Source organism: Nipponia nippon, unplaced genomic scaffold (genome assembly GCF_047370975.1).
Source record: "Nipponia nippon isolate SJK-2023a ecotype South Korea unplaced genomic scaffold, ASM4737097v1 scaffold_9, whole genome shotgun sequence".
NCBI lineage: Eukaryota > Metazoa > Chordata > Aves > Pelecaniformes > Threskiornithidae > Nipponia > Nipponia nippon.
The window spans coordinates 18479741-18505738 of record NW_028262413.1 but is presented as its reverse complement, the minus strand read 5'-3'; the positions used below and the strand labels follow the sequence as shown (position 1 = coordinate 18505738).

General features: G+C 40.2%; 1 protein-coding gene across 3 annotated transcripts in view; it reads left to right on the top strand.

The window, feature by feature from the left end:
- Window positions 1–25998, top strand: part of SFMBT1 (Scm like with four mbt domains 1) — an 80589-nt gene that overhangs the window by 38386 nt on the left and 16205 nt on the right. For all 3 annotated transcript variants that reach the window (XM_087744738.1, XM_087744736.1, XM_087744737.1), the window contains exons 2-12: window positions 3132–3299; window positions 9742–9836; window positions 14985–15225; window positions 15678–15766; window positions 16664–16910; window positions 18443–18540; window positions 19590–19691; window positions 20889–21039; window positions 22885–22967; window positions 24414–24540; window positions 25245–25358. In XM_087744738.1, the coding sequence (XP_087600864.1) occupies window positions 3272–3299; window positions 9742–9836; window positions 14985–15225; window positions 15678–15766; window positions 16664–16910; window positions 18443–18540; window positions 19590–19691; window positions 20889–21039; window positions 22885–22967; window positions 24414–24540; window positions 25245–25358 (1375 nt within the window). In that variant the 5' untranslated portion in view covers window positions 3132–3271. The remainder of the gene's footprint in view (window positions 1–3131; window positions 3300–9741; window positions 9837–14984; window positions 15226–15677; window positions 15767–16663; window positions 16911–18442; window positions 18541–19589; window positions 19692–20888; window positions 21040–22884; window positions 22968–24413; window positions 24541–25244; window positions 25359–25998) is intronic.

The window sequence follows — 25998 nt, the reverse complement described above, 5'->3', positions numbered from 1 at the left end:
CAGGAGATTTCAGCCAGGCTTTTCAGTGCTTTGCACTGCAGTTCCCTAAAACTCATGCCAAAAGCAGTACCTCAGTCTACAACTTTGGCATCTCGCTTTCAGTTGAAGTGTACCTCGAGTTTGGTTTGACTTGTGTGATATTGCCAGCTAGCAAGCCTGGACGCTCCACAGACATGCTCAGGACATTTGCAGCCTGCTACACAGCATTTTACCATTAATTTTACCATTAAGCCGTGGAAATCCTCCACAAAATGGAATTATGGTACTTTGGGAAGGTTTGAGGGGCTTTCTTGCCTTTTTTTTTTCTTTCCAAGTACTCTGTGTCTAAATGGTGGAGGCATGTCTTGATTAACTTGCTTTGCATGGGGACCATGGGAGCGTAAAGATACTGCTATCAGCAGGGACAGTGACACTGCCCCTTTGGGTCCCAGCCATGGGCGTCCGCCCAGTCCTCATGCCTGGGGTTATGGGAGCTGCCTTCGCTGTTTGCTCTGAGAGACCGCTGAGGAACTAGGCAGGCAAGCTGGCAGAAGTATTCACTCTCCCACCTAAACTTCTCTATAATAGAACTACTTCTTCAAAGTAGTTCAATTTTTTAACAAATGGCCAGATTTTCAAATGAAAAAAACATTTAGTTAGAATTTTTCAGACCACCTGTAGTTCACAAGTTGCTTATTTGAATGACAATACAAATGCAACTGTAGCCTGCATAAAGCTGCTTAAGGTCTGCTTGCAGTTGTGGTGGGATGGAAGATGCTCTTTCAGAGAGAGAAGGGCTGGATAGTGTCTTAGTCATTTGTAGTTACCGTGTGTCCAGTCCAGTTATACCTCCAGAAGTGAAATCATGGTTGCGCCTTTAGAAGCAGTATTGTATTGGAAAATCTCTCATTTGTGATACTCATTTTGAAGTAAGATTTTTATGTTTCCATCTGCTAGGCAACTTGCATTTCTTACAGATTTGTCCATGCTATAGTAGGAAAAAACCTACTTAAAATAGGTTGGTTTCTTTAACCTTAAAAAAAAAAAAAGACCCTCCCGCAAAACCTCTGTAAGGATTATCAGGTAGTCTCCATAGACACTATAGGTATACAAAACTCAAAAAAATTTAAGACTTTTCAAATGTGTAGGGCTTCCCTTTTTAAAATCATAGTTATTTAAAATGTGTTTAGGTAAGAAGTGGAGCATGTTTTTTAAAACCTGATTTTTAGTCCTCTACGTTATTTCTCCTATCTTGCTTAAAAAGAAAAAACAGGCGCTTCACAGACATTCAACAAGAATGCAAAGGGCATTTGAAGATCATCTTTTTTTTTTTTACAATAATTTTTAAGCCAATAATCTTGTTTTCGGGGCCCCCTCATGCCCCATTTCATTGATTTATATACAGTTTTCAGTCAAAGTGTGATACTAATAAAGAAACATGTAACCTAGGCTTTTATTTACTCCACAAGTTTGCTTTAGTGGAGAATTTTTAAAGGGGAAAATACTCGCAGTGCATTGCCAGTGCAGTGAACTCATGGGCTTGCTTTAGACCTGTCCTTCCTTGGTTTCTACCATTAATAATGAAATAATGATTTAATTGCTCATGGGAATAGGTTAGAAAGTTATGGCTTCTCGTCACAAAATGTTTAGGAGTGTATTTCTGCTCCTTTTTTTCTGCTCCTGGTAGGTTAAAAAAAAAAGGTTATTTTCCCTGGATACACATAGGGGTAGGAATACTTTCAGCTTACAGAAGTATAAAACACTCTGTGCGTACATGCACATGTGTGTAGTAAAACGAAGGTGTGAAAAACAGCGAGTTTCAGGGCATTTTTTTTACATGTGCCATTCTCGGGTGTTCTGCAGGGCAATAGTTTCTGGTTTGGGGTAACAGAATAAGACGTTAAACAGTTCAGTCATCTACATTTGTACAGCCTCTGTATTTGTGGAGTGAGTTTGTCAAAACAGACTGCAAAATTTTCTTGTCGTACTGTCTCCAAAACAAGTCGGGGTTCTATTGGCAGAGACGAGTATTAAGAGTGCAGGGAGGGGCTGTGTCCCTTGGCGATGAAGGTGATGCTTAAGAAATTTGTTGAGTGGAAGGACTAGGTGTTACGGGTAGGCTGGAATTCTATCACTTGCTTGTTTTTTTTTCATACCACAGGATCATAATTTTAATGTAATGTAGTTAGGAGCAGTACTCTGCTGTTGTACAGGACTGCTTCTCCTTGAAGAACCATTGGCATGGGTGAAGTCAGTACAGACATCTTTTAAGTATACAGAATGACAGGTGACTGTACCTGTATTGAATATCTTAAAATATGTTTTACCAGCTAATATACAGCAAAATGAACTGCCATAAAAACCAAAGAAAATTTTAAGAGTGGTAAGATATTAAAAAATGAAATTAAAATAAAGTACCTATCTTGATTGTATCTTGGTATACAGAGTATTAATTCTTTTTTCCACATATATAAGAGACAACATTTTGATAATAAATGAGCTACTGTCATAGCAGAACAGTTTCACTGGTGTCTTCAAGTCCTATTAAAGTGATGACTCCTTGGTTGAACTGTTAAGAATCTAGTATGTTTAAAATGTATATGTATATTTAAATTGTCTTATAGCCATTCAAGACCAGAGTTGCAAGCCATTCAAGATCAGAGTTGCAAATTGCCTGAAGGCTTGTGGAAAGCAAATGGCTAAAGTATTAGAAACCCACAGCCTGAGCAGACATTTTGTAAGCGCTCTTGTGCTCTTTCTTTGCCAGTATCAGTTTGGCTTGCTTGACTTTAGACATTTTTGTTGATCCAGGTGACAAAGGAGCTGGGTTCTTGTTTTGTCTTGACTTGGTTAGTACCCTGCTTCTTTAGCCTTGTGAGGGCTTGAAGGAGCTTTTGAGAGGAGTGGATTTGTTTGGGGGGGCTGAAGAGATGTTGAAAGTGAGCTTTATAATTGACAGATTTAGGAAATATTTTTTCCCTAGAATCAGTTTGGTCTGCAGATGAGGGGTTTGGAATAGCTAAACATACATAGACGCACTGAGATGCCCTTGTTTGCTTTAAGGTTTTTGGCTTATTGCTGGAGTAATGTTTTTAATGTATCTTAAAAGTAGTTAAAATCCAATAAAGATTGTCATCAGTTGTTCCTTTCAGGTTTTTTTCAGGATCCCTTCTTGGATGTCCTGGCTGCCAGTAGAATCGAAGGCAGGAGGCAACTCATGACCACCAAACCGTGACAGCCTCAGATTCCCCTGCTTCTGGCTGCTGGAAATAACCACTGGGCTACTGTGGAGATGAATGGAGAACAGCAGTATGATGCAGGTAATAGTCCAGCTGAGCTCTCTGGCTAACAATTCTCAAAAAACTTGGGAAGTGGGATGGAACAAAGATGAGCACAGTGGATGTTGCATAGTGCATGTGTCTGATGCTGTGTACTGTATACAGGGAGAAACTCAAATTTCAATGACTGTGGATTTGATTCTGGCTACGGCGCTTATGTTTGTTATTGCTCTATTTCAAAAACGGAGTGTATCATTGGCTTAAATGAGAACCAAATCTGATCTGCCTTAGTAATTGTGTTTTTAAGAAGCTGTGTCTTTCCTTTTCATGGTACCACTATGAGATGGGCTTATGAAAACCTCAGTGGCTTTAAACTGTTTTAAGGCATTTGTCTGTCAAAGTGGTTAATATTATCTTGTCCTTGTGTTCATCTTGTTTTTAATATTTTGACAAGGTTGTGCTGCTCGTTTAAAAAGTCAGATAGCTGAAGTTGTTTGCTGCCATTGTAATCTGTCCTGTTTTTCTGATGTGCCTTGGTGTGCCTGCTTTGATAGGCTTGGGATATCAACTCCTAACCTGCTGCAGAGTTGTATATTATGATAAATTTGCTCAGGTTTTGGTTCACCTTGAAACACCAGGCTGGGAAGAGCGTCAGTCTGGGATGGCTGGGGATACTAACAGCTTTCTGAAACAGTTCTGGGATTGTACACTCTTATGGGGGTAGGGACCATCTGTTTTTCTGACTTGCCTGCCATGGTTTGTTCCTTTTCCTTGAGGAGGTCCCTATCTATAGTGTTGGTAAAGTTAATATAAAGTAAATTTTAATTTGTAGATACCAGTGTGAACAACTGGATTAGGATTTTTTGAGTATTACTTTCCTTCGGTACTTGTCCAGCAAGCAGCTCTTCACATAGGACAATTCACTATTGGTAGTTTTTGTACCTTTGCTTTATGGAAGTATAATTGCTGTCAGTGTTACTGAAGATATGTTAAACATGATTTTAATCTACAGCGCTTTTAGCAGAATGCTATCATCTGCTTTATGATGCTGAAATATGCTTTTTGATTATTAATTACAGCCAATCAGTCAAGTTGTTGTCAACATTATATCCTCAAATAAGCAAGAAAAAAGCAGCATGCACAAGTATGCAGAATGTCTCCAGGCACATGCAAATACTGTTTCCTCTGCTGTGGAAACTGCTAACTTCTGTCATGTAGTGTAAGAAAAATGGTTTGAGTAGCAGAGAAGAACAGTAAGGAGACGTATACATGGTCAGCAATAGGGTGTTCACAGGCTGATGGCACATCCCTCTGTACTAAAACCTTTATTGACATTTTTCCATCTTCTTCAAAAAGTATCAGAGGTCACACAGTCCTCTCTATGTGCTTTTGGAATAGCTAGGAAGGGTTTGATACTGTCTGGAAATTACTCAACAGCTATTTCCCTGAGCATCCTTTTTGTGCCTGGTTTGAGTACGTTCACTGTGAAAAGCAAACAATAACTGAAGAGAGCTTTACTTGCTGAGTTCAAAGATAGTTTCCAGCAAATGCTACCCATGTCAGCATAAGCACGTTGGTTTCGTTGTGCCCTCTAATATTGTTTCCTGAAGTGCTCTGGGTTAGACCAGTCCCAACTGCTACTGGAACACTCCCTTCGTAGTCTATGACTGGTGTCATTTTTTCCACTTCATGATTTTTAGCAGGTTTTGGAGATTCCCCTCTGTCTTTTTGGTTTTTACATAGAGGCTCTCTGCCTACAAGAACCCAGATGGTGGTCAAGGTTGTTGGTTGTGATGGTCTCCTGTGGTATGAGGGGAAAAGATGACATTTCATTCTTGTCACAGTCCTTCTCAGCTGCTGAAATTCCAACCTGTCTTTATTTATTCATAGCCTTGCAGCTGGTATAGATGGAAAAGATTAACTGTTATTAAAATCAGATTGAAATATATCTAAGTTTCAGGGTGAGAAACCTTTAGGTTAGTCTTAATTGAAGGTCTTGCAGACTTCAATGTGATGTACTTAAATGTCCAATATGACAGTCTTCAACTAAATCACATTAAAGATGCATGAAAATTATTTGCAGTGAGAATTTAACTTGAATTCAAAGATCAAAACAGTCTGGTGTAGACTGTTTCCATTGCAGGTATTTTTAAGGGCTAATGTTCTTAGTATTTCACTACTTTCTTGTGTCCAAATGGTGCAGTTCAGTATTCTTTCTCTTCCAGTTTGTGTCAGAGAGCAGCAGGACATAATTCATGGTAAAATTCAGAAAGGAAGAGTTAGTATTCACAATAATGCTAGTAGAAATAGTGATAAATGGGAAGTGATATACTTACCTAGGAAACTTGTAATAGTCTTACAGTTTTCTGACCTCCAGAGTGGATAAGCATTCTCCACAGAACCTCTGTAGGACGCTTCTCAGATTTTACTTGAGAAAATATTAGCTTGATTTGAAAGCTTTACTGACAAGAACTAGTAGTGTGGCGAGGCCACAGAGATGAGAATTGCATCTGGTTTCTTTCCCCGCCTTTGCCAAAGTTGTGCTTTGCCACTGAGCTAATGTGTGGCTTGGTCATCCTGTCTAATGTAGAAAAATATGTCTCCATGTAGTAGAAAGCTGAATTCATTTAGGACTTATAGCAATTAAGGATATGGGGAAAAAGAGAGAACATACATATAGGTACACCTGTGTAGCATTACATTAATAAATTGTGCTGTAGGATTAAATGGATTAAATATGGTTTTGCTTGTTGACGTCTGTCATCTTAATTTGCAAGTGTTCTCGCAGCAGTGAGAATTTCTGGTGTAAATATCTGAGGTTTTATTGAGTAGTTTGAACTCGGACTGATCAGGACGTTTAATACAGACATATGGCCCCTCAGGAATGTATCTTCATTAAACTGGTCCTCTGTGTATCCTGGGATCTGCTAACCCGTGAGGACGGTGCTGTGCAATAGGGCCTTGCAAAAAACACCGACAGACTAGATCAAAGGCTTGATTTGAACAGGGCCTGCTCTGCTGCAACTGTCCTGCCAATAAAACCAGAAAAGCGATTGGATTCTCACTCTCAAAGATTTCCAGCTAGCATGAGCCTTACCAGAGAGATGGTACTTCACCACACTCCTAATTAGGGTGTTTCTGCATTCAGATGTTGAAAAATAGATGCTTGATTTCTGAGATTTTTCATGGTTTATGTAGTCCTACCGCATGCCACAATTAAAAAAACTAAGTTACTGCTCTCACTATGCAACCTCATACAGCATTTTTGCTTGGAGCTTTATTCAATGAGCTTTTCGTGTTCCACATTGATTCAGTAAGTGCTGCACTAAACCTGGAATGCTGTGGCTGGGCCGTGTATGGGAAGCAGCAGATAGATTTGTTCAATCCTATAGCTGAGCACGGCCCTCAGCTGTGTCAGCCTCCTGAAGGAAGGCAAGCACCTGAACTCCCCAGCTCTGCGTGCTCAGTGGTTGAAGTGCGAGGCTAATCACCTAGTCTCATTTAATTGTAAAACCTTAGTAAAGTGTAAACACAAGCTGAGTTGAACTCTTATGAATGAATGGAACAGCAAAAGTTCTGGGAGCTTTTTTAAAAAGTTAAAAAAAAATCCCTCTGACTCAGTGAAATTCCGTAAAATAAAGCAGGAAGAGTTATTAAATTTGCAGCAAGTGTTGGACAGGAATTTGTGATTCCCCTCCCTCCCCCCCTCCTGTGAAAAATGAGTTGCAAGAGAGCTGCTGGGTGTGCTGGTGAGCTTTGGGCACTGTACAGTACAAAGCCATCTGAGCCCTTCTCACCGCAGCGTAGACCTGGAAGGAAACAGCTCTTTTGGGTATGACAATATACAGGCTGCAGAGAGCATGGATTAGGGGAGTGACAAAGGACCTATGGTAACTCTGATCCAGCTGGGAACTGGTTTTAACTGTAGTTAGAGGCAAAAGGGTAGCTGGAGCAGCATGCAAACTGGCTTTCTCCGGAGCTCCTTGTAGCAATTAAGTGGCAACATAAGTTACTAATTGACCTTTTCAGTGTGTTAAGCGACCTGTGCCTCATTTAAGGAGCTTAACTGCCCCTCAGACAGTTATCTGATGATAACACGTTATTGAAGGCTTGGTGCTGCAAGCGGCTTGGTAAAGAGCACGGCTGGAAAGCCTCAAGATCTGTGTAGTATTCCCAGGTCGAGTTACTCGGCTTTCAAACTTGTTAAAAAGCACAGAGCAGTCACGTTGTTCTATGTTTCTCTTCAAACAGGAATGCATTAGACATTGCAAGTAGTGCTTTTTACGTACAAAGTGTTTTTTGGAGTTAGATGAAAGTGGGGTTGTTGCTGCTGTTTAGCAGCTGGGTGCTTTTCAGTGGGAAAGGGTGAGCTAGCTTTCTCTAGGTGGGAGAAAAATCAAAGTTCACTCTTGGTTTTGACTCACCATAGATGTTGTGTTGGAGCTGATGTTTCTTCCCGCTTTGGTTCTGCAGCTGTGAACTTAAGCATTTTTATGGTTATATTAAAGTAAAATGCTGTTTTAAATGACTTAAGGAATCTTAATCTGTTTTAACAACATTTTGCAATGAAATTATCTTTTTCTTAAAATGACTTGCAGCCAAAGCTTTGATCAGCTCCACTCTAATATGCAAACATCTGTGGTCTGTGCCTTATCCTCTTTACTCCCTCAAAAAATTTTAAATAAAATTACTTACTTTTCTCCTTCTCTAGGTCTGTTTCTTCAGTAAGTTAAACATTATCCCCTAAAAGTGATGGTTATATTCAAGCTCTGAATTTTTTGAGCTCTGAGGCTTATGAAAGGCCAATATAACCAACTGTGGTTGTTTAAAATTAGCAAAATGAAATTGGGTTTGGGAGACAGATGAGCTGCCTTTAAAACAGATACTGTCATCAGCAAACAAAAGCTATCAGCATACATTTCTAAATTTGGGGAAATGATAATTCCTAGAATTACAATGAAAAGTCAAAAATGAGCTTAACAATCAGTTTGAAGATAAAATGAACGTACTTTACACTCCAGACCTGTAGGTTTTTTAGACGATTTAATGTAGCTCAGACTTTTGGGCAAATATTTGCTCTTCTTTATTTGAGGACTAAGAACTCTTGCGGAGCACACTTAGCAGGTTGTCAGCATGTCCATGGGTCTGATAAGGGCATGTAATAGTACTTCATTCTTTTTTTTGGACATGTAATGTTTCCTACTCAAGCTACTACTCCTTGAAAGAATAGTTACCACCTGTCCTAAGAAAGGCTGAGTGTGTAGGAAATGTTAGTGTCCTATAACCTTTGCTGAGCTCTCCCCATGCTTGTGATACACAGAGATTTCTCTGTTTTCAAATATAAGCAAGGGATCAGGTTTTCTGGTACTGAGAGATGGAAATCTCTCGTGTTCATTCATAAAGACAGCTATGGTGCAGATGGTAGAATCCATCTAAAAGTGAAAATGAAAAGCTTTACTTTGATGTCATCTCACTGCCATCCCATTTTGCTGCTGAACCTGAAGCTGTAGTTTGTGTGTTGAGGTTAAAAATGCCGCTTACATGAGGTGGGACCCTCCCTGGTCATCCCACACTGTGCCTGCAGGAAAAATACAATGTGACTGCATGCTGAACTAAACAGGGAACCTGAAATCCAACCTGTGTTGGTTGTGGCATCTTTTCAACAGAGCGGGTTACACGTTGAAGAAAACGGGAGTAGGAGGGGAGCAGGGAAGTGAGCCAAGAACTGAAGGGGAGACGGGGGCTGGGGCTCAGGCTTGACAATAATAATAGAAAATCTGACTAATTGGTAGTGCGGCTCACTGCAGCTGCTTGCTTCCTTAATGGCCTGAGTGAGTTTTGAACTGTGGTTTGAGTGGTTTTAGCACATTTTTGCTTTAAGTGCACACAGAAATGAGATTTTCTTGGTCTAAAGAAGCTGTTACATCTTATGAGCTGTTTCTTTTTTTAAGTGACGAATTTGAGTGTTCTTGATTTCAGCTGTGTCTCGAGCTGTTTTCTTTAGAACTACCCTGAATCCTCCTCTGTGCTTTTGACGTTTTATAACATTAAAAAAGAGGAGAGTCGTATTTCAATTTTTTTTTAGTCTTTCTTTTCAAACCTCTCATATTGGTATTGCTGTTTCCTGGATGGTTTTCAATTTAATACACTGATGGTCTGGTGTGCCCAGAGTTTTGAGTCTCTTTGTTCATACAAATACAGAACTCTTCTGCCTATGTTTTCCTGTCACAAATTGTAAACAATTTGTGCTTAACCAAAATCCTCGGGGGCTTGCTATTTTTCAGGCCAAATCCAACTTAAAGTGCCCTTCACATACAAAGAAAGGCTAAATAGCGTTGTCTGTGTGTTGAAATGTATAACAAAGTTCAGTGCACACTTGTGTACTCAGTCATTTGGAATTGAAGTGGGTTTTGCTGTAGTTCTTAGTAGCCTAAAACTTAAGCCAACAGGTTGCTAAATAGGAGGTGTTTGGCTTTTCTTCCAGATGCTGGTTCCAGTGTGGAAGAAATGGAATTCAATTGGGATGAGTATCTGGAAGACACAGGAGCAACTGCAGCCCCCCATGGGTCTTTTAAACATGTGAGTAAGGGAGCATGTGTTTACTTACCATCTCCTACACTGTTTTGTTGATACACTGAATGTTCAGGGTTTCTTTCAATGAGCTGATGCTCTCAAATCTGGAAGACTAACTATAATCATGTTTCTTAGAGTAATGAGAGATCAGGAATTTCACCTATTTATTGTTGTTTCTCTTCTTCCTCTCTGTATGTAGCACAGGGTAATCCCATCCACAAGTGCTGAAAGTTAAGGGGCTCCTCCTAGTCTTTTCTGCACCAGAAGATAAGCTTGATTTTTCTCATAATGACCAAACTGGCCAGTTTCTTTCTTCTTTTGGTGATTGCTACTGGACAACTGCTATGGAGGAGCCAGCTTTTGAAAGTTGGTGGCATAGCTCTTGAACAGCAGAATTCAAATGTGCTCTGAAAGAAGGTTTTAATGGTGGCTCTCAAGGAGGCCAAGGAGAAAATAATAGCTCTGCCAAACACTTGACTGTAGTAGTTAGAAAACTGATTAGGATAATTGTCGATCACAGACTTAATGGATAGGATGAAGTCTTGATAAGCCCTTGTCTTTGTCCTTGGATATCTTTAATCAAATGTTTGTTGGTAAAATCCTGGAGTGCACTGTCCCATTGGACGAGATCTGAATGTGAAGTCTGCCTTGTACAGGGTCATCACTGAAGGTAAGCGGCGTAGAGCTGGTTTCCAAACCTCTTGGATCTCTTCCAACAGTTGAAACACCTCCCAGGCTGCCAGCCTGTATCCTTATACAACTCTTGATTAAAGTTACTATTTAATAGTCTTTCAAAGACTGGCTGTGGGTCTTTTACCATGCAGTGAGGGCAGTGACTTGTGTGTGGCACATTGCTTGGAAAGCACTTTGTGGTGCTCATGCTTTTGGGTCGAGTATCACCACTTTAATACAGGAGACTTAAATCAGCAGGAAAACAAACTGAGGTGTGTTTGTGAAGGATCACAAAGCATTTTGAAGTCCAAAGGGAACCTGCAGAAGTGCAAAACATTAAAGAATCTATTAAAATATGGCAGTTGTGTTAGTAGTAAAGATGCACAGTAAATGTAGACTTCACAGAGGCTCTTCCATACGCTGGGGTGTAATTCTAAGCTTTTTGTTCAAAATAAACATTCAGGTATCTCTTTTCTGAAGGGGAGAGGCCTATGCTTGCTTTGTTTTTCCTTAGTGTACTAAGGCTCTAACAAGAGCAAGCTTACTCAGAGTAGTGCTGTCCATGCAGCCCACATTGGGGGAGCAGTATGGAATCAGAGCAATGGCATTTTGCAGTAGTGTGAGGAGCGGTCTGTCTGCTCCTGTGGTGTGGTTTACCTAACATGATCTCTGTTAAAGAAGCTTGCTGTCATAGCTTGGACATTATACAAACTAATTGTAATGCCAGCTTTACAGTGGTGGCCAGCTGAATTGACATTGCAGTTATATTTTGTTAATTGGCAGGAGACACACTTTGAATGATTTTGTTACCCCTGCACCACGCTCTTTGCCATCTCAGCTGTGTCAGACAAGAGGTCTGATTGCTGTGGCCATCATCAGTAAAAATAGAAATAGGTTTAAAAAAAAAAATCCACATTTTTTATTGTTCTCTACGTGTGTAGAACACGGTGCAGTTTTGCTGGTGCAAGTAACATTGTCGTGGAGAGCGCTTCAGCGAGCGGGTGTTGGCGAAGCGGAGCCGTGTCACCCAGTCCTTTTCTGCTGCATTGGGTGCCCTCTTGCGGGCAGCGCGACAGAGGAGCTGCTCTTGGTGAGCTTGGCTGGCCACGGTCCGCGCCCCACACGGGCAGCTGGCCTGGGGACACGGGGTGCCAGGAGCGCTGCGCGGGGGGGCATGAATGAGCATGAAAATAGATGCCTGCGTGTTCAGAAGGGGAACCTCCAGGCATTTGCTAGCAGAGTTCCCTTAGAATTTGTCTGGAGGCCAATTTTGATGCTGTCTGTAATAAGCTTGGCATAAAATTTTTAAAAGTTAATGCTGACACCGAATTGACAAGTAGAGAGAGGAGCATATTTACAGCAATGTCACATCACCTAGATCTTGCTGTTAATAGAAATTCAATAGTGCAAGGTCCCATGCTCAGGATTTCTGCTGTCCGTTAGAAGGTAATGGTTTGGAAAAGGTAGAGGAGGAGAACCTCAGTGATTCCCAGTGACAGCCTGTCTATGTGACGAAGCCCTAAAAAAAAGTGTGATTCCAGGATACATCAAGTGAGAGATTTTCAGCGGAGAGCATACAGGCACTGATGTCTCTGTGCTAGCAACTGGTGGTCCCTCCGACTGGAATCTGTGCGGTGCTAGTTGCTGGACTTGAAGAAGGATGTATTTTTATAATTATCATCAGGAGAGCTAAGGGAGAACTACTTTTGTACTCTTGAATAAACAGAGTGGAAAAAACTAAGCTGAAGAATAATATTGGCACAAGAGCAAATGGGCACGTATAAATAACTAAATTAATTAATATAAATAAATTTTAGGTGGAAGCTTAAGGTTTTTGTTTGGTTCTTTATAAATATTGGAGTAGTGAAACTGTGACCAGCCTCCCATTATGAGTGGTGGGTGAGAAATACCTAACCCAAATTGTAGGAGAGTACATGATCAGGCTAAGAAAATGTAGTCCATGATTCAACAGCTTGTGTTAGCAAAGAACTAGACTTGCTGATGGGAGAGAGGACTTTTTTATATTTGTATGCTTATATTAATTCTGAAAGTTTTGCTCTTACTATGAGCAAGACGCATTGGAAAATGTAAGCTACTTCCTCAAATTAAGCGTGTTCCAATGTTTAATTTATTTGCATTTTAAAAATTAAACAATATTGAGATCAAAGTGGCTGTTTTGCCTACAATCTAGCAGGAAAAAGAGCTTACCAAAAACCTGGAGTTGCACTGGGTGCCAGTGCTGTCATCTCACCCTAAGTCTAAATACACTTTCTCTGGAACTGTTGAATGCTCTTTTTTAATTCCTTTCTGCAACTTACATATGTGTGTAAACATATATTAAAAATAGGTCAGTGTTCAACATCATCTGAACACATGTATTTCCTATGTGTTCTTGCATGCTCTTAATACTTTTTGTCTATTCTTTATCATTTCTTCACTTTAGTAAAAATTTCTTCACCGAAAGGGTAGTCAGGCACTGGAAGAGGCTGCCCAGGGAAGTGGTTGAGTCCCCATCCCTGGAGGTATTTAAAAGCTGGGTAGCTGTGGTGCTTAGGGACATGGCTTAGTGGTGGACTTGGCAGTGCTAGGTTAATGGTTGGACTCAATGATCTTAAGGGTCTTTTCCAACCTAAAGAATTCTATGATTATCTCCTTCTGAGCTGAGTCAGATCCCCAGGTCTGACCTGCGACATGCCACAAAACGGAGGGATAGTACTCGATGGGAAGGAGGGACCAGGGGTCGGAGCTGCCTAAGCGGTGCTGCCACTAACCGCTCACGGCCATCTCCACTTGCCCTGTGTGCAGCAGGAAGCTGCTGCTCAGACCCACTGCTCCAAAGAAAATACTCTCAGAGCTTCCACAGCATCTCCTGCAAGCCAGTCTGCTCAGCGAGCCAGCCTAAAGAAACGGAAGTTTTGTGCTTTAAACCACTTAGTGGTGTCGTCTTGCCGAGCTGCCAGGAGAGGGTGCTAACTTCTTGGTCTCTGCTGTATCCACTGGGGAACATAAACGACAGCGTTTGAAAAACGCACCTGACTCCAGGGAAAGCTCCACCTGTTGCTGTTGGTTTCGCTGAACGAAGCTCTCTGCCGGGAGGCTTTGCTGAAAGTTTGGGCATAGAGAGCTGCACAGATTTCCCAATTCCTCAGACTTTGTGTCGAGCTCACAGCTTTTCTTTCAGGAATCAGAATATGAAGTCTTTAGTAATATCTCTTCAGCAAAGCAACCATCTTTTTGATGAGATGACCTCTGTAATATCACTTCAAAACGTCTGCAGGTATTGGGTGCTGCTGATTTTGCTCTTAAGAAGAGTTTTCTCTAAGTGAAGGGTATTAACCTAAAGGATGTGAACAGTTAACAGAGGCATATGCTTTTCTTTCTGCTGCGGTTCTCTTAGTTTTATTTTTAGCAAACCAGTATGTGCTGGCTGATGAGACTATAATAGCTATGGCAGTTACTGAACCGTCAGTGCAGAACTGGTAATAAATAACTCAGAAAATATCTACTGCATCTGCATCATTCTGAAAGCCTTTCTTGCAGTTGATTCAAAGAGGAAATGGAACTTGGGACCACTTAAGAAAGAAAACACCAGTTACGTTCAGCTGAAAACAGGGGATCGACATGTTAGATTTTTAATGAAGACTGAGGCCATGGAATTAAGCATAGCTCAGAAACATACTGTGGTGAGAGTAGAACAGGGTCCTTCTGCTCTTTCAGGGGTGTTTGAGCTGGGAGAAGTAAGGGATACAGAAACTTAATGTTTTGCTTTCTCTTTTTATGTTTACGCTTCAGTATCCAAGTACTGTGCATCAGATTCCTCACCATGCGTGCACACAACACACACATGAATGCACACAGTATCGGGTGCTGTATTGTTGTCACAGCATGAGTTCACTAAGAACACATACTGTTGATGTTCTATGCAGTTTATGTAACAATGCTACATACAGAATTATTTAGGTTCTTTGATAGAGACATTAAACTTCGTTATTCTGCAATTTCTGCAGATTCATACCTTCTTAAATGAGCATGGTGGAAGAGATAGTGGTATCATTATCTAAAGCACATGTATGTACTTTAAACAGGCTTTTTGTCCAAAGAGGTTGAAAGAGATCGTTTAACACAAAAAGTCAAGGTTGTGTTGCTGAGTTTGACCTTTAGTTTTGCCTAGCTTGACAGCCCAGCTGTGGGTTGGAAAGCTTTTCAGTGATGGTTGAGGTATTGTCCAGGGCAGGAAGATGAATTGCAAGATATTGATTTTAGGTTGAAAAGATACTCTGAAATGCAAAGGAGATTTCATTGATGATAATGCTGTGTACATTCCAATTTGGGTCACATAATGTGATGAAGTTGTTTCTCTGAAGAGACTGGATAGCATTTGGCTTGAGGTTTTTTGCTAATGAACATGTCTAAACGGTTCCACCTGTTGTTTCATGAAGTTTCTGGGAGGTGCTCAAATGTGATGATCTTCTTCCTCTTCAGGTGGATACAAGTTTACAGAATGGTTTTGCCCCTGGTATGAAGCTAGAAGTTGCTGTCAAGTCTGACCAAAACACCTACTGGGTAGCCACCATCATTACTACCTGTGGGCAGCTGCTCCTGTTACGCTATGATGGTTATGGGGAAGACCGCAAGGCTGACTTTTGGTGTGATATCATGACAGCTGATTTACACCCCATCGGCTGGTGTGAGCAGAACAAGAAGATTCTCAAAGTGCCTGAAGGTATTGGCTCCATATGCAGAAGGGGGGAGTAGATACAAAAGTATGCTTTTATCCTTTGTAAGCCTGGCAGATAGTCTTCATAATTGCTGTTATGCGCAGGTGGTGTTGCTGTGATGACAAGTTGAGGTTGTCTGCCATGTTCTTCTGAAATTCTGTGACTTACAGTAGGAGGTTGCTCTTTCACCCAGAGAGGAGTTAGCTTAATTTCACAATTAGACTTATTTTTACAGAGTCTTGTGGTTATCTTAATCATCACCCACCAAATTCTACTGCTTTGTCATTTCCTTTAAAGATTTTGTTGTTGTTTTGTTTCTTCTTTTAAGGCGTTACTGGTGAGTGTGTAGCAGATTCTTGTGAATTAGGCAGTGCAGGAGTGTGGTAATGTCTTGTTGTCTCAATGATCTTTAACTGGCAGGAAGAATCACAGTCTGTGTTCTTCACTTTTCACTTAGGTATCAAGGACAAGATACCTGACCAGGAGGAATTCCTTCAGCGGGTGCTGAAAGGAGCATGCAGTGCTCCTGCTAACCTGCTGGAGGGGGTAAGTGCTGCAGTGTGCTGCATCTTGCGTTTTGTCTTGGTTTTCCCCTTTGTCTTTAAGGGAACCACTATTCAGATTGTCAGTTCAATTCCTTTTTTAAGTTTAGGGAGCATTGCAGTATGCTGCTGACCTTAAAGTTCCACTCTCTAGTGTTTCCTATTTACAGTACTTAATTTTGATAGTGTTGAGACATATCTGTCACTGCAGGTTTGAGCTGTTCATTAATGCTATCAAAAGAAAGACCTTTTTCAAACTCCCTTAGATTTCAGTCTTCCTCCTGTTCTGCTCCTGCTTCATACAGCTCTAAGGAAATAATCCTTTATTTATCTAGCTTTCATGTTGTCACCTTTCTAAGTTGACTCCTTTCACTAATTTCTTTTTTTTTTTTTAACTAATGGACAGATTATTGTTTCACTTAAATCTTGCATCTTTGCTAATGGAGAACCAAATTCTTATCCCCTCCGCTGCACTTAAACAATATTTGCACCTCATATCAGTGTCTGGTTGTGAAGTACAGAACATATTTTTTTTTAAAAATGCTGTTGATATCTTCTTTACAATTAACATTTTTATCTTTCTATTCTGTCTAGTCATCTTTGTATGCTAGATGACTCAGTTTTAGAAAGAGATTATTCATGTTTCCTTCAAACCTTGAATATATAAGTGATAATGCTTCTGAAAATGATGAGGAGGACTTAAGTGAAACATGTGACTGTATCTACATGCAAGCACCAGCGATTCTAAACGTCATTTCTGTTGTCCTGTGTTAGTAAGGGACTGGTATTTCTTTACTTCTGTATTCATACTTTATTTATGCAAAAAGAATGTGTATAAAGAAGTGGAAGTATGGGATTTGTTTTGGTCTGTTGTACAGAATAATTTGTGATCTTTTTGTAGCTTCACAGAGGGAAAAATCCATTGGATCTCATTGCACCAGGCTCCCGACTAGAACTGCAAAATGTCCGGGATTCCCTGGAAGCCTGGATAGTCAACGTGGTAGAAAATGTTGGTGGGAGACTTAAATTGCGATACGAAGGGCTGGAGGATTCTGACAAATTTGACCAATGGATATTCTACTTGGACCCATTCCTTCATCAAGTGGGGTGGGCAACTCAACATGGATATAGCCTGCAACCACCTTTAGGTACTTCAAAACATTTATCTTTTATATGGTGATCAGAGGCTAGAGAATACTGCCGCTGCTTTGGTGCTCTAAATCTACCTTCTGGATGCATACAGTCAGTGTGTGATCTGACAAATATTATACCTAATGAAATATAAATGAAAACACCAGTAAATAGTTCTGCGAGACTTTTCACCCACTCGTTCAAAAGTTGCTAAATGGTTTTGGCTGTCAAAACTTTCCACCTGTTTGTGGAAGGGGAGGAGCTGAGGAAGGGATTTCCTTCGCAGTTATTTTTGTGTAGGTTTGTATCCTGGGCAGGGGGAAAGTCATCTGTTTTTGAAGTACTGCTCAACAGGCGCTTTTGCAGACTGGGACTCCCAAGTCTACTTGGCTAATTAAGGCCTTGTCTAAAGAGGTATTACGTGGATATGAAAATGTCCTTAAAAATGGGTGCTCGGGGAGTGAGTACGTGGAAGTGGAGGCAGAGAGTAGGACAGATTACCATGTCTTCCAGGCATGTGCATATCAGGGTGGGTCATCAAAGAAGTGGGACATAAAATGGCTGAAACACAAATGGATTTCCTATGAGCTGAGCAGTGATTTAACATGTTTCCTGATGAGGGGAGCCTTTGGATAAAACTGGAAAATGTTAAGCCTTACCCTAAAGCCTTTAAGCATTACCCTAAAGCCTTTCTGCAAAGGCAGGTGTACATCTAAGATTCTGGCACACTCTGTGCTATTAGTTGGGGAAGTTCAGGTTGTTCAGAACAGTTGTTTTTGTTGTGTTTTTTTTTTTTTTTATGTTTTTCCCTTATGGCAAGAAGAAATCGTGCTGAGGAAAACAAAACAATTTTCGTTGAAATGACTGAGCATGCTGCCTTTGCTAGTGCTTGAGCAATCTCTGCTGAAATCAGGATTGTGAACAGGGAGATGCCAAATCACTGACAGAAACGAGATGGGTGGATTCCACAGCACTATTTAAGTGAATAATGGCTTTTAAAAATATTAGTTAGCTACTAGACTTGCTTCCTTTTTATGTCTACGTAAGAGCCTTTGATATACTCACGGGCTTGACTTCAGGGATCCTTTGTGCGTGATGGCACCAGTACAAGTAGTTCGTCTTCTATCAGAGAGGTATGTGGTCTGCAATTACAGATGCTAAGAGTAGCTTATGCAGCTGGGACAGAATTGTGGAACACTTATTGAGCTTTCTGCTTGCTTAAGCATAAAACAGGCAAGTGTTATCTAGGTGGGATTTGTTTTCTGGTCATACATTTCTCCAGAAGTTTTCCTCGGTGTTGATGTGACCTCCGTTTTCTCAGAAAAACTAGACTGGGCAGCATATGGGTGATGCTGCTGCTTGACTTCGGTCCCTTCTTGTAACATATCCAAATGTCTAAGAAAACAGTAAGTTTTTAAGAAGGCAGGTATTTGTACAGATTCTGAACAGACTGTGAATTTAGCACTTGGAATAGCACAAATCAAACTGTGTTTTCTGAGGGAAAAGAAGAAGCAGCTGACTTCACTATTTTCCTTTCTTTTTATTCAAGCCATTAGGTCCCTGAAGAGTGAGGCAGATTGGCAAGAGATCCTGAAGAAGGTGAAAGAGGAGGAAGAGGAGTCATCAGTTCCTACAGATATCTTTAAGGTAAAGACACAATGTGTAGTTTAATTCTGTGGGTGATATAATGAAAATGCTGTATTCCCAAGAAATGATTCAGGGAAGTCAGTCACTGTTACTGAAACTTTTTAGGCTGTTTTGTTTTGGTTTTTTTTAATTTTTTTCCTTTCTCTCTCTGTTTTAAAAAAATCATACTATGATACAATTCTTGTTAAGTTAGGCAACATACCCATCACAAGTCTGTGAGCCATTAGTTGTCATACTGGGAAAAATCCCTGATTCTTATCCTTTATAATGGCTGGTCTGGCGGATTACTGTCCTTCTAGAGGAGTGCAGGGTTACTGCAGTCTCTCTAATTGTGTGAGTACATTGAAAAGTTTAACATGTGTACCACCTAATCTGTAACCTGATAAAGTCACACATGCTGTATAAAGTGTCCTGTTATATCCTGAGTGTTAGCAAATGTTATTAATGAGTCTGAATTTAAATATGCATGAATTAAAATTTAGAAATCTTGACACATTTTGAGAAGTAGGAATATAAATTTAGTCCTTCAAGTTCTTAGTTCATTTTTCTCGGCTTCATTTGGACCTGTAAGCAAAATAGAACAGGAGATGCTGTTTCTTTTGAATTTATTGGGTCATATACAAAGCGGGATAGACATAATTCTGGAGCAGGAACCCTGTTTTGCAGTTTTTTGTTAGGCTGAAAATGGAGACTTTTATAGTTCTCTTTTAGAGTAGTTCATGATGAGTGCTAAAGGTTGGGGGGGGGGGGGGAAAAAGACACTCTTGACTTACCAGACCACCCTGTATTGTGAAACCTTGCTTCTGTGTGGAGAATATCAGAGGAAGAAATCTTTGGGACTCAGATTCCTAAAACTCATGGAAAACTGTCAGTCTCAGAGGGCATAGTTGGCCTTTTCTCTTCATTATAGAGAGGTTGCTGGTACTCTGACATGTTTATTTCTTAGCATGAACTAATAAAAACTCAAGTTTCCCTCTTCAGTTGAATTACATAAGGTACATCTTTTGATGGAGAAAGGCAGGTAATTGCTTTGATACTTCATTTTTCAGGATAAACCTGTGATTGGAGTGCATTCATTCTCTGAAGGCATGAAGTTAGAAGCTGTGGACCCGATGGCTCCTTTTGTAATCTCTCCTGCTACAGTTCTCAAGGTACCAGGGCTCTTGAACTTGTCCTGTTAAGATTCAATTCAGTTGCCACTTCTCTTCATAAATGGTCAGGAAAATCTCATTAATTGGTTATCTTAAAATCTTGAACCAGTTTTCAAATTAAGTATTTGTATGTCTCCCTTTGGGGACAGGTTGCCAGGAAAAAAACAAACTTAACTACTGATGGTGAAGACATTGGATTTGAAAGTAGGGGAAAAGTTCCATGAAGATAGAAGCTCAAAAGGTCAAATGGCTGAAACTGTTAAACCCAGGTTTTTGAAATTGGATATAATCCCTCATAATCTGAGTATCCCCTTGAAGACAGATTTTGGGGTTTTGATTTTCTAAAGGTTAATGTCATTACTATGTACAAGCTCTGATGTTTAAGTAGCCTGGTTTTCAAACGAGGGCTTACATGGATTTTAAAGTTGTAATGAAAACTCCCCAACATAATCAGGTTTTGAGCAACTTCTGTCTTCCAGTTTTAGTGAACAGGTGAAAGGTTCTAAGAGATCTGCTTTGATATAGTAAACCAAAATGTTGCTGTATAACATAAAACTAGGACATTTTTATTTTTTTTTATATTTTCCAGGAACTGTTGCTTTTTTTTTTAGGACAGATAGTCTCTCAATATGATATCTTACATTTTGGTGATCTCTCTCTTTTAAACTAACATACAGTTTCTTCAAATAAGATGCTCACTTGTTACTAAAAAGGCGCAACCAGTTCCAAGCAAAGCAGAATCATTTACTTTTCTTGATATTTTCTTGCCTGCTCCTAGTTACTTCAGGAGCCTAGTGGTTTTACTTGTGACAGTCCGTCCTAGGACATGGTTTAGCCTTGTTGAAATAAGCACTTTTGTTATTACAGAATGGTAATAAGACCACAAACTCTAATTTCTCTGCATTTTTCATGAGAAAATTTAATATAGCACTTGATCACCTTATTTTTTAAGTGCTCGTACGTCGTCTTTTATTATTACTTTTTTTTAAGTTTCCAGATAATGCAGAGGAGTCTCCTGGTTACGAATCCCATAGATTCTTTTTGATTATTTTTTTTAACCCTCACAGTATTTCAAGGTAAAGGGTTTTCATCATGCAGTGTTGCTGTTTAATAAAGTTATCAAAATGGGGGAGAGGGAGCAGTAGATCAGAATCTGCTACTTACAAGACCACGTGGTTCTCTTTTGGCTAACTACAGGTATACAATGAAAAATATTTCATGATAGAAATTGATGACTTGAGACCAGAGCGTACAACCAGCCAGTCTTACGTTTGTCATGTCAACAGTGCTGGTATTTTCCCTGTGCAATGGAGTCTGAAGAACGGCTTGCATCTCAGTCCCCCACCAGGTATGTTTGTGCTTGCTCTCTCCTCTTAGAAGGAAGTAGATTGCCAGTCCCCAGAGTGCTATGTTTAGGACAGCACTTTTGCAAAAGAATTACATGTAGTAGCACAAGCAAAGAACAAGAAAGATCAAATTCTGAGAAACAGGAGCTTTGAGTTAGTGAAACTGAAGTTTCCTGGGTACGTGCCTGGATTTGAGAAGATGACAGTAGCTGGGGATGCTGGTCATGCATAAAAACCTGAACACTTGAACGAATGAAGTATGTGTGCCAGGGCCGAAGGCAATGTTGATTTCAGCATTAATTAACAAGATATCAGAAGCCTATAGTCTTTGCAATAGATTTTTGCTTCTGGTCAAAATGGAACGTTGTTATCCAATGTCTTATGATATTTTTAGAATATCTTATTACTTAGAAGTTAAGGAAGTTGGTTTTTTTTTTCCAAGGACCTATCAGGCAAGGTAGCAGATTGCTGAAACATTGCTTCAGGACATAAGGGAATTGGGGAGTGATCCTCAGCTACTGAAATATTTATGCATTTTCTCAAATTGGAAATGTCACTGGTATTGCAAAACCAGGGACTCAGTGCTCTTACTCACCACCACAGAATTCAGAATGTTTTGTTTTAGCTGCTCATGACAGCAGAGGAGCAAAGAGCATAGGATGTTTGTCTCTTGCCTTTCCTTGGATAAGGTACAAAAAGTGGCTTTGCTTGACCCAGCATTACCTAGAATTTTGCATGTGAAAGACAAAATCTCACTTTCTAGGCATGTGACTGGAATTGACGAAGATTTTAAGCTTCTCTTCTCGTAGGCCCCCTGGAAATGGTGGGCATTCTGAACTGTCTCAAGACAAGAGTCCTACTGGCACGGATAAAACTGACAAAAATAAATAGGTCCTTCTGTGGTTAGGCCTTCTCTGGGGGTTAGTTAAAGTTAATGGTTTTAGATTGCCATGTGAATACTATATTCTTAGACTAGTTTTAAAATTTTATTTGGTTTCTTAAACCCTTGTCACAGGTGTCTCTTGTAGGGGAGTGCTTCCAAGGTACTACTGGAATAAATGCTGCGGTTGTCTCCCTGCTAATATACTGCCAGCCTCAAACTATCATGGCAGCACACTTCTGCACCGAGTTCCTTTCAGTTACTTGCTTTTTATTAGATCACAGGGAAGCGAAGGATTTCCTCTAAGTAGAATTTGTCTTTTTCTTGGAGAGGTGCTCTGTCTCCTGATGGACTCCATGTTAAGATTCTTCCCTTCAAATATGTATGCAGATTTACAGCTGTTAGCAAATTTGACGAGCCTTTTAGGATGACTAACTGCTCTCTTTAATGACTTGGTATTTAACATGTGTTTGAGAGAGTAATATGTTGGTATTGAGCTTATTTTGGGTGCTCTATTTTAAAAAAATAAAAAGTTCCAGAGCTGACATGGCATTAATGAAGTAATCTTGTGGAAGCTTTGCCAGAATCTCATCTGTACCCTGTGAAGAGGGTGCAAATGCTTCCCCGTGTTCTGATCGCTGCCCTTGTCTGCTTAGCAGATGTACTTGATTCACACTTCAGGTTGCTTTCTGTGAAGTCACTTTTAGTTTGATGCCATTTCAAGTCAAAAGTAGGAATCAAGGTGGGGCAGTGCCCAAAAGCCCCTCTGCAATGAAAATAAAGAGGATATCTCAAATATGTCAGAACCATGCTATGAGCCAACCTCAGATGGCTCAGTGAAGCCCTAGTCAGCTGACAAACTCAAGTGATCCAAACAGATTTCAGTGATCTATATTTCATGTCAGCTTGAAATGAATCATTTGTTCTCATGCCATTAAACTAACCCCTTTGCTTTTTCTTCACCTAGGTTATCCTGGGCAGGACTTCGATTGGGCAGACTACCTCAAACAATGTGGTGCTGAGGCAGCTCCCCAGAGCTGCTTCCCTTCGGTAAGGTTCTTTTGCAGAAAAATCTCTCTTCTGTTACGTGAATGACACTCTTGATTCCAGTGAGAAGAACCTTTTGTGTGTTTTTTACTTAAAGTATGCGTGATAACTGAGGAAATGGAAGAGTTAAGAAAGTACAAATGTATGTGAACAGTAGTAGGTGCATGCCAACTTCCCAGGTAAGTAATTGGTGGACCAAATGCTGCAGTTGCGATAAAGCAGATCGAAAAGAAATGAGTGTTTTGTAAAATTGAGATGTGTAAGAGTCCATGGAATAGTCATAAAACAGTATCAATCCTTAGCACTCCTGTAATTGTGGAAACAGGGCCTTTTAATAGACCCTGTTTCATTTACTTACTGTACTCTTTCAATATTCCTTCCTTTCAGCTTGAAAAATTCATTGCATTGTATTAATCAATACCAAGTCATCTTAAATTAGTACCAAATAATCATTTTACATTAATCAGTGCCTGAAGTACTTGCTAGATTTTGGGCTTTTGTTGGTTCAGTGACAGTATTGCTGTCTCCCCAAGCAGAATACCTTGTCAAGCAGAAAAGGGTACTATTAACACCTGCCTTCCAATTCCATTTACAATACTTGGGCTATTGCAGTGCTTAGGGGAAGAAATTAAAATGAATAATTACCATTTTTTGAAGAGGGTGTTGCTGGCTATGAATTCTTGTTGCCCTTGTTCTGTCTTGTAAGCTGTGGCATCTTAGCACAGGTCACTGAATTTATTATCCTTTTTCTGAGAAGAGTTGATCACTGTAGGCTAGTTCCAGAATTCGTAATGTATTGATCCTGTAATTACGTTGCAGAGTGGCTCTGGGAGGAAGAGGTCTCTATCTGGCTGTTACTTATTGCCTTTAATTCAGGCGCTTCAGAGCTGGATAAATACCCATTCTTACGCTTTAGGAATTTCTTGATAAATGGGGACTAAATTGGTGAATAAAGTGAAATCCTTCTTATCCAGAAAATGTAAAATGAAAAGAAGGCTTCCTTTGCTGTCTGCCAGGGCTCACTTGGATGAGGCAGGAATGTTATTTGCATACGTAAAATGGATTTCCAAGCTAACATAATAGAACAGAGAGCCTGGTCAGACTATTTGTCAGACTTATCACTTAGGTAGCAAGCAGCAGAGAATTCCTGGTCACTTAGAAAGCACTCAATCCTTTCAGTGAGTCTCAGCATCCTTATTTTTGAGTACAAACATGTTCTTTTCTAGGTCTGCCTATAGAGCCTTTTTTAATGTAAATTCTTTGTAGTTCATAATATATCTTACTTGTATTCAATGTGCTAATTATCTGAAATCTTTTCTGACTGCATGAGTATCCTTCTGTGTTACTCATACACTGAGGCTTTTATGTGTTGCTCCTGTTCATGGCTATTCATATCCTATACTAGATACACAGATGGTATTTTACTGAAGTATTCTGCCTTTTTCCTAGTTAACTTCTGACCATGGATTTAAAGAGAATATGAAACTTGAGGCTGTGAACCCAGTTGATCCTGAAGAAGTTTGCATTGCTACAGTCACCAAGTTGAAAGATTCCTACCTCTGGCTTCAGCTGGAGGGTAAGCCTGATGTGGGAGAGGAGAGTAGCACTTGCATTGATTCTTCCATAGTACCATCATCCAACCTTAAGAGTATCTGGAGCGAACTCACTGCCTGCTGAATATGGGCAGCAAATCGCCATTTCCTCAATGAAAACACAGCAAAAGCCCATTTGCGTTGTCTGCGTCCTAGTTAGCCTTGGATGGCTGTGCTTATTTAAGCCAGGCAAAAATGGCATTTGTGCATTGCAGTGTGTCAGTGCTAGGCTAGCGCAGTGTGTGAAGTGCTGATCAGTGTCTTTTAGAAAGCAAGGGCCTTGTAACGTTTTTACAAATGAGTGACTTGCATTCTTGCAAACTTTGACCAGACCTAGGAAGAAAACTTTTAGAGAGGTTCTTCATTAAGATAGAATAGGCCTATGTCAGCTGTTCTCCATTATAATCCCATTACTTGATTGGAAGTACATCAGCATGCACTTAACTATGCACTGTGCATCTCTGCTAAACTGTGGATGGCAAATTCCCATCTCCAGCCTTTAGGAGGAAGCAAATGAGGTCAGGAAAGAATCTGGTCAATAAAAGGGGATGAGGAAACAATTGATATTGTGTTCCAGATACGCCATAAGTAAAAGCAGCTTCACTGGCAAACATATAGCAAGCATTAACAAAATTAGGTTTTTTATTTTTATGAGTTGTTTTAATTTTTGCTTCTCTAAACTGAACAGGCTCCAAGAGGCCCGTCCCTGACTGTATAGTGAGCGTGGAATCAATGAATATATTTCCAGTGGGTTGGTGTGAGACGAATGGATATCAGCTCAGACCTCCTCGCAAAGCAATAGGTATCAGTTCTGCTCTACTTGCAGTGGCTAGCTGGGTTGATAGAGATGGCGAGACCTTCAAGAGCAGGCTACTGCAGAATTATTGCAGGCATCACTGAATTTGGAAACACTCAGCATGTACAGAGAATCCATGCCTTGTACAACTGTTCCCCTGACCGTTAGGTCCAGTTGGAGTCCATACAACAACTCCAAAACAGGCAGTGTTGGTTTTAGACCCTTCCCCACTGTATGAGCACGTGGAAATGATCCATTAGTCACAATAAAGAAATCGTATGTGTGTGTATGCACATGCACCCATGCTATGCATATACTTTTGTCTGAGCTGTTCTTGCCATGTGCCTGACCGTGATACTGATTTTGCACTTGCACTTGTGCAAGTAAAATTAATGCCATAACAAAACGGTGTTGAGTGCGTATACATTTTGGAGTTTAAATAAAGGGGACTAGCTTTCTAAATGGGCCAGATGGTTATGATCCCTTAATGACAAAATGTGGAAAAGTAAATCCTACCTGTTTTAATTACACTAGTAAGTAGTATAAGGTAGTGTCTTCTCTCAGCTGGTTAGTGAGTTCTGTGTATTAAAGTGTAATGGGAGTTGGAGAAACTGAAGAACTTCTGGTTGAAGATGTCCCTGCCAAT